General features: G+C 39.3%; 1 protein-coding gene across 1 annotated transcript in view; it reads right to left on the reverse strand.

The window, feature by feature from the left end:
* The window catches only part of col5a3a (collagen, type V, alpha 3a), a 44,209-nt gene extending 36,112 nt beyond the window's left edge, over positions 1-8,097 (reverse strand). The window contains exon 1 of the mRNA XM_075453918.1: positions 7,818-8,097. Within this exon, the coding sequence (XP_075310033.1) occupies positions 7,818-7,899 (82 nt within the window). The 5' untranslated portion in view covers positions 7,900-8,097. The remainder of the gene's footprint in view (positions 1-7,817) is intronic.
* Positions 8,098-8,932: the final 835 nt, after the last annotated feature.

Raw genomic sequence — 8,932 nt, forward strand, 5'->3', positions numbered from 1 at the left:
TATTTAAGTTCTCATGGCTTTACATTTGATTTTATACAGACTAATAAATAAGACATACAAATCAAATGGTTACAGACATTGCAGAAAAACAACAACTGAATCCTCAAACTGTTCTAGGCAATAAATGCTCAAATACAGGCGGTAATGTAGGATAAGTTTTAAATCTGCTCTGTTTACACTAACAGAAGACAAAGTACTAAATGTCAAGGGATAACATATATATGTACAAACAGACCTTAAAAAAAACATCCTAATCACCAACACTTAAACAAAGAATACACTGATATTATTTTCTTTTACACATATTGGACACTATCATAGTTAGTTTTACCGTGTATCTCGTACCTTAAAGGAATGAACCAACACATTCAGCTAATTAAGTTTAGAGCCATATGTATAGCACATGTCCAAAGCACAATCACCAATAGTTTTGAAGACAGAAACACCCTACAAAGCAGCAACATTTGTGTGAAAGACAAAGAGGAGGTATAACATGATCAAATCATAACCATCACTATTGAAGAGTCAGAGAGTTCAGCCTAATATAACATATAACTGGTCCACTGTAGCATCATCATAATTTGAGCCATCATTCCATATGGAATGTTTTGTATTCCTGTTTTGTGTTATATTGTTTCATTTTGTTATTATTTGGCATTAGGTTTTAGGCATAGATCTTATTTTGGGATATTTTTTTTCCATGGCATATGACTTAACTATCATTGTTTCATTCTCTGTTTATAGCACTGGCACCACATCCCTACACAAATAATTATCTGATGAATACAACTGTTCAAATTCCTTTCTGTGTACAGTACTGTGCAGTGTTTACTTTCCAAGTAAACTTGTGCCCACAGAATCTTTCATTCTTGTATTGCACAGCACTGCCAGCAGTCAGCATTTTGGTGGCAAAGACAAATTTACTGACACAGAGTGAAATATTTTGAGCAAGGTTGTGATGTCCAATAAAATAGTTGTGAATTGCTTAGGGAACTAAGCAATTCACAACTATTTTATTCTCAGTAACTCAAGTTACTGAGAATTGAGTAATAATGCGAATTGTCGCCAACTGAATGAACTCTTTTGAACTCATGTTTGCATGTAAATTTGAATTTACGAACCAATTACAAATATTACTAACTAATAATAGAAAGCTGATTATTTAGGTATTTAACTTTGAATGAAACAAACAAATAACAAAAAACATCTAACAGATTGATTGGTTAAATTCTCCATCAAACTAAATGACATTTGCTTGAAGTCAGCAAGGCGATTTGGCCATCCCTGTATGCTCCCATGACGCTGTCCTAAGAAGAAAGCATGTAGAGACATGGTGCCCCAGACCATCTCTTGACCTTTTTATTGAATGTTTTATCTAAATATCTGAGCATCTATATTTTTGGCAAAGCACTTTTAGTTTACTGTGTCCTTCGTATTGTATCTGGGCTCTAATATTTCACTGAAATGGGTGTCCTTATCTTATCCCAAATGAGCTTTCAGCTCTGATGTTTCTTTATTTGATAGTCGACTGCAAATCATAATTTCCTTTAGGTTAACTGAGTGGAACGTTTGTCTCTTTGTCAAAGTGGGAAACCAATACACTTGCACTTTCTCTCCCTCTATTTTGCTCCTTCTCTCTCTGTCTCTAAAACATGCTCATGCACAAAGAGGAAGAGATGTCAGAAGGTAGGGATGTCGATAACGTTCTAAAAAATTTTCCTAAACTGAAGCAATGTGAGTTCAATTATACATGATCCTCAAATTTATGTCAGCCCATCCACAGCAGCTAACGTAATTATTCTATTTCAAGCAACCCAAGAATATTATAATGCACTCCTTGAATCACATAAAAGAATTTTCTGCCATGAGTTTTTAAGTTAGCTGTTGCCCGGTTAATGTCTTAGCTGTGGGCTGACAGGAGACCATTGACCTCTGACTCTTAAAAGACAAAAAAGGAACAATCAGAAGTGCCAGCGGTGCCACAGGGGAAATCTGAGACAAGCCCCAGAAACTCCTTCAACAAAGACACTGCTTCTACAGTTATCTGGAATAAAATATGCAGGAAATAATTGGCATCCAATACCCAACAACATAGAAATAAAATAAACTGAAAAATAACTTAAAAAACTGATTCAGAGCATGTGGAAAAAAAATCTGCATTGGACTTGCAAAGAAGAAGCTTTAATTGGTGTTGACACGATAACAAAAGATAGCTGGATACAAGAATAGCCCAAATGAAACATATACACGTTTCTGTGGAGTATTTCCTAGTTTCACAGTTTCCCTACTTCTAACAAGGCATCAAGAAGAAAAGCCTAGAGTAATGGATGGTTTCCATTAGTAGTCTGGATCCATGCAATGTCAATGAAAGAATGTTATCTTTTCCCTGCTGTGGATCCATTAAGTCACCTTGAGTTATGCCAATTCTTGCAGCTTCTATACTTATCCTCCAGCACTGACTGTCTGTACAAGTTTTGCATGCATTTCATTAGGCTCATCATGGTCCTTTCCTCAACTGTCAATTTATTTTCCTTCAAATGGGAATCATGGCTACTGATGAACAAATATTTCCCCACCATTTAAAGCTATGTTCATTCCATTATAGTATCTCTAAGGGACAGATGACTCAGTATGTTTTCCAATCACATCAAAAAGGTCAGAGTACTTGAGAAGGGGCCAAACAGTTCAGAAATTTCATGGATGTCCGCCAATGCTTGTTGAACGGATTTAACATGCACAGACCAGCAAATCATTACAATGCAGATACAGATCACTGTGAAAATTATGCAGATTCTTAGCCATAACACATTTCTCGGGCTCTCTTTCATTTCTCTGGTGCTTTAATCTATCAAATTCCCACAACTGCCAAGCAGCAGTGACAGACAGAGTTTTCCTGACACAAAAAAAGATCTAATCGGTCCATCTTACAGATTGAGCTTTATTCCCATCAAATGCCACCAGACAGGCTTCATCTGTCCATCTCAATGGTTCTTGACCTATTCTTTTCATGCCCTGTGGTCACATAACTCAGCACCATTTCAGTCATACATGTACATAATGTGTTCTCTGTGTTTCTAAAACAAATGTCTCTGAAGACATTCTTCATGACTCACACCACCTACACTCCAAAGCCCTGCCTGAAAATACCCCTCTCTCACAAGCACAGTACTACACTGTCAAAAGCTATCGAGTCTGGGAACTGGGAGGAATTTTAACAAGAAATTAAGCCAAAAAGAAATCTGGGCAGTTAGATATTCCCATAGCATCTAGGGCCACACCCTGAAATGAGTGGAAGGAAAGAACTAACATCTGAACTTCAAATTGTTGTTTGGAGATGTGCACATATCTTGTAACAAATATACAAACATATCCTCATCAAACAGAAATAAAAAAAAAAACACAGACTCACAGATATGCAACACTCACACTGTAAAAACCCACTGTTGATAGAAACTTTCTTCAGAAAACTGTCAAGGGTGCCAAGCTTGAAAAAACGGTGATTAATAATGACAAAATAATGAAAGATCCAGTGCAAGTAGTTGAGTAAATACAAACACATTTTCTCTCGGGCGCTAAGAAGAGATAATCTAATAAGGACTGCATGTGATTTTCTGTCTGGGACACCAGTTCGTGCACACAAGAACACAATAAGTTTAGGAAAACTAAAATTAAATGCACGAACAGAATATTACCAACTAACTCGGCACACGGACAGACCAGAATGAGCAAACAATCTGCATTCACTGCTGTCATATAGCTCAATTATGGCATTCACTGTGGAAATTTAAAAGCACTTTGGACCTCTATCCTTTTAAAAATCTCTCTCCACATCAATTTATTATTTTACGTGTTGAAAAAAAGAAGCAAACTGTGGGGATTCTATGGAAGGCATATTGTGAATAACAGTGACAAGACTATATTTATTCTAACACTCTGTCAAAGCATGAATTAATTTTTGAAGTTTGAGTTAAGTAACTGAGCGGCAGGTATTTCCATGGCAGTGAATGCATAGTGTTTGAGTTTGTTTTCAATTGCCACTGACAGTTGAGGAGCAAGTCAAGTCTTTGCCCTTTCATATTTGCGTATAACACTTTGCTATTACATAGTCTTGGTTTGAATAACGACTTTGGCCGTTCTTGGTGGAGTGTGGAGTTTACATGTTCTCCCTGTGCAAGCTTCGGTTTGTACTCCAGCTTCTTCCCATCATCCAAAAAGATGAATGGTTAACTGGTGATTCTAAATCAACCCTAGGAGTGAGTGTAAACATGCATGGTTGTTTGTCTCGATTGTTTGACTGTCTGTGTAATGGACTGGTGAGTGACCTGTCCATCAATACTTATTAGAGACAATGAAAGTGTAGATCAAAGTGACCAATAGTACCTAATATTAAAGCTTGGAACCATTTCAACCATGTAATATGTAAAACCAAAGTATTATGAAATTAATACCGTCAATATTTATATGATGAGCAAATGAAAGTTTGAACTATGAAAGCATTTATCAAAATTATTGAACTTGTTCAGAGTGCCGTGCTGAATGTGGGTCAGTGACTATGTCCTGTTGTGAAGGCTAATGCCCATACCAGTTTGGTGGTGACGCCAAAGGATTCGATTGGAATCCATTACACATTTTCTTCCAGTTCACATCAGCACTAAATTCTTTACTCTCCGTGGTCTCCATGGTTTGGCAAGCCAAAAGCTGTTGGGCCCACAGAGAAAACACCTGCCCTTCAAGGCCCCACACCAAACAGCCGCTCCACACAAACACACAGAAGTGTAGACGTTTGTACCTCTATATTTGTAAAGACTTTCTTTAACAAAAGTAAATCCATTCCATAAACATAATCTCCAATGCATGCCTAACATTGGCACAGAGTGACCTAATTTCTAATCACAATCCCCTAAAGAGCTAAAAGGGACAGCAGGTTCTCAAACTATTTAACATAGAACAACCACAACAAGTACAACAAGCGCTGAGACACAGTTTCATATCAAAAGCCACACATATGGCACACAGGCACAAAGGAATATTTAGAAACAAACGTGCACATGTCCAGCTACATTCAGACTTCAACCCCAAATTGTCATTTAGTCTCTGAGATATAACACTAAGGCAGCTCTTACATAGTGTAATCAAAGTTGCTGAAATTAAAGCAGAGCTCCATAAATGCTACAGACAAAGAGAAATGTCACTTTAAGTCTAAACTTAAGGATACTTGGCAAGTTCAGAAAAGTAAAGAAATAATGAGTCAGGCCACCAAATTGTTTTAAAGAATCTGCATATGGCTTCTGTAGGAACTATTTCTACTCTGACCTCTAGTGTGATGTGAATGTGATGGATAAAGCTCGTAAACTGGGATAAAGATACAGATGACATATAAAGGGACACGGCAAAGAAGTAAGCTCCTCTGATGTCTGCTCATTGCCATTCCACACGAAGCATCTCCAGCTAGTCCAACAGAAAGCTGCTTGGAGCTTCCAATGATCAGAGAAGCCTAAGGGGAAGTGACTTTCTGGAAAGCAGATGTGTGTTGAATACTATAGATTGCAGTCTGGCACCACAAAGTGATTAAGCATCATTTCTACATATTAAAGACTTGGGAGAATTCCAAATAGTTTGGCTCATCAAAAAGTCTGAACAGCAGCTCTATGCGACACTCAGAGTGTCAGCAGCTAGGGACAGACATCAGCATATCTGACTCTTCCCATGTTAAATGTTTTCACTGAATTAAAACAAACACACAATCACAAGAAAGAACTAGAACACTAACATTTTTTATTCATCTTTTCCAAATCTAAACCATGCCAAATCTAGTTGCCTTTTTTCATTTTTTTTCATTTGCCACTCATTTGTGATGGATCAAAGGAAAATGAGGCTTGCTATGTTCATATGTTAGTCTGATGCAGGACTGGCAAGAAGACTGGATGTAACAGTACACAGTGAGGGGCCTGTATGCACAATTTCCCCCTGTCAGAGAACCAGTTAGGGATTAGGCAGGGCATGGGTAGAAAGAGACAGATGAACAAAACAAAAAAAATAAGGCATATAACATAAAAACAAACTCTCCCTATCCCCAGACTTGGAATTGAACTGAAAAACAAAGGGAGAAAAAGAAAACTGGACACAAATCCGTTGTGGCAAAAAAACAGAGGATTCTGTCAGAAATGAACTCTGCACGTGAGCAAGAATGTCCCACTTCCTGTCTGTAAACACAACTACAAAGTGCTCTCATGTCTCCTGAACACACACAGAAAGCACATGGGAAAACATTCTTTCACTGTAATACACACACATGTTCATGTGGAAAATTCAAAGACTCAGAGACACAAATGAATTATCAACCATGAGCACATATCTAAGACTGTGGTATCTGCACCACCATATGTCTCATGCACTTTGAAATCATCCCAGCCTCTCACTGTGCAGGCCCTCATTAGCAGTGGACACAGCAGCCACTGTGCCACTTGAATGTGATTATGTTGGTTGGCTCATTTCCTCCTGCCATTATTTCATTTCAGTCAGTAAGACCTAACAAATCCTGCCAGCCACAAACTGGGTGCATGTGGAAAGCCATGAGTGAAATGAAACATCTTTAAGCACCTTAAAGACCACGGGGTTCACTACTGCTGTTGAGACATGTCACTCCATCAATGGCTCTCTTAACTGCGGCACCTGCAAGGAAGTAAGTCTGCACCAGTTCAATATTGTCTTGCATAGTCATAGAGCATGAGGTACCATGTGGGTGACAGATAGCAGGGGGTCGAATTACATACACAGCACAAAGTGGGTGCCATCACTTGGTGAACATCTTCAGATGGATGCCAGAACACAGAGAGAGAGGCAGCCACAGGTGATGACACAGACCAAAAGTCATCTTCTTGCAGGTGGCCAGCTGAAAAAAGTGTATTTTTTGTAGCTTAACTGCATCTCACGAGTAACTGTGAAATGTGTCGTGGGTCGGAGCCTGTTATGAAACGTCAAATATTTCCCTTTGCCAGAATAATCATGGCTATGTCTGTAAGAGAGTTATTGCTGAGCTCCTTCCCAAAAGACCTATGCCAAACAGAGGGCACATTAAACAGATCCATGACAGGAATTTTAATCTACTCAGTTCTTTCAGTGTTCAGCCATTCACCTCGTTCTCAAGCCAACGTTAAACCTTTTCACAGTAAACCGACGCCGGTCACAGGCAAACTCAAATATGACATCACAGGCTGCATCCCCTGAAACTGTAACTGACTCAGAAAGGACGCATTCAGATTCAAGCTTTGGAAATATGTTCCATGAAACTGCAGTTACAGCAAGAACAGTTGATTCCGTCCAGATCTGCTCATCGCGCAAGGACGTTGAGAATCGATAGGCCCAAGTGTAACAAAATAAATTGAATAAATGCGGTCATTTGCAGAGTTTTGAGATTTTGCAGCAACTTCCGAAAGTAATTTGAGCCATTTCGCAATTTCAATGTGAGCCTTAAGCGACTCCGCTGAACAAGTTGCAGCATCACCAAAACATTTGCACAGCCTCACATCACAGAAATCAGCCTTAGACAGCAGAATCAAAGTCAATCTTAATAGATAAGAGTGTGAAGATCATGCCTTCGCGCGCAAAAAAAAAAAAAAATCGTTTTTGCTGGAAACAACGTTGGGAACTGAGGCGCCAACAAAAAATAAACTTGAACATTTACATTATGGAACGGTTTATCATTCAAGCTATAGCAACTGGTGGGACTTTCATCGACATTTTGACTTATTTGATCATCTATAACCTGCCTGAACCTCCTTATTGTTTAACTGCAGGTGTTCAGTGGGATACTTTACCGGCTTGAGTCGTTGTTAGATGAAGAAGGGCAAAAACAAATAGCTGTATTCTCTTGTGCGACCTGGTCCTTAAATGCCCCATCCTTCAAAGCGGGCACCCCCGTCTGCCTCCGCACCCAGAACTTTAGACTGCAGAAGTTCTGCTTGTTGGAACTAGGAAGCCATGCGTGGAGGAAAAAGACAGATGCACTGCAGATCTACTTCCTTGATAGTTAGAGAAGTTTTGTTGTGGTGGCTCCTCTCAGTTTCGTTCTGTCCCTCTCATTCAATCTCTCCCTCTCTCACCATCACTCCCTCCCTCTGTTCTCCACCTCCGCCTTTCCCCTCCCAGTGTGTGGTGTCTTAGAAGCATGCATAAGCGGTGCCCCTGCAGAAAACTACCTCATAAATCAGGTTTATCACTTTAACTAATTTGTTAGGTCTCACTTCTTAGAGGTTGTCATTACCTTCAGAAGGGATGTAGTGTACAGCACTCTAACCTCTTAACATGTCAGTCTTGTTTTTTGCAAACCTAAACCAGTGGGCTTTCTGCAGTGCAGACTGTAATAAAGTAGCACATGTGCATTGTTAAAGATACAAATACATTTTTGTGGCTTTTATTTCCACCATTACAAGAATCTTGGTGATGCTGATGATGATGATATTGAACAAAAAGACAAAGAGTATGTGCTCTTTGCTGAGTGTGACCTACAGATTCACAGGTAACGTTCACCTGCAGTGGAGATCAGGTTCACCCAAAACATCTGAAGCTTGATCCAAGCTTTGAACTTCACAGATATAGGTAGGCTAAACACACATTAATATAACAGCACTCCAGGTCAGTTCAGAGATTAAGTTTTTTACAGGTCAGGTTATCGCCACAGTCAGGATACTCTTCAACCAACATGCATCGGACTCGGTAATGTTTGTTCAGGCTGGAGCTTGAACACTGTGAGGCTGGAGGCTGAATCGCCAGGTTAGAGGTTACTTACTTCTAACAGGGCAACGCATGGCTAGTCAGCTTGATTAGTTCAGCTGCAGCCACACCTGGCTAAAAACCGTTACTTAAAACAAGAAGAGTTATTTCTGCTCACAGCTTACCTTGGAGGTCTTTAATTTTGTGAAATGTCGCAGGC

Source organism: Odontesthes bonariensis, chromosome 21 (assembly GCF_027942865.1).
Source record: "Odontesthes bonariensis isolate fOdoBon6 chromosome 21, fOdoBon6.hap1, whole genome shotgun sequence".
Classification (NCBI taxonomy): Eukaryota; Metazoa; Chordata; class Actinopteri; order Atheriniformes; family Atherinopsidae; genus Odontesthes; species Odontesthes bonariensis.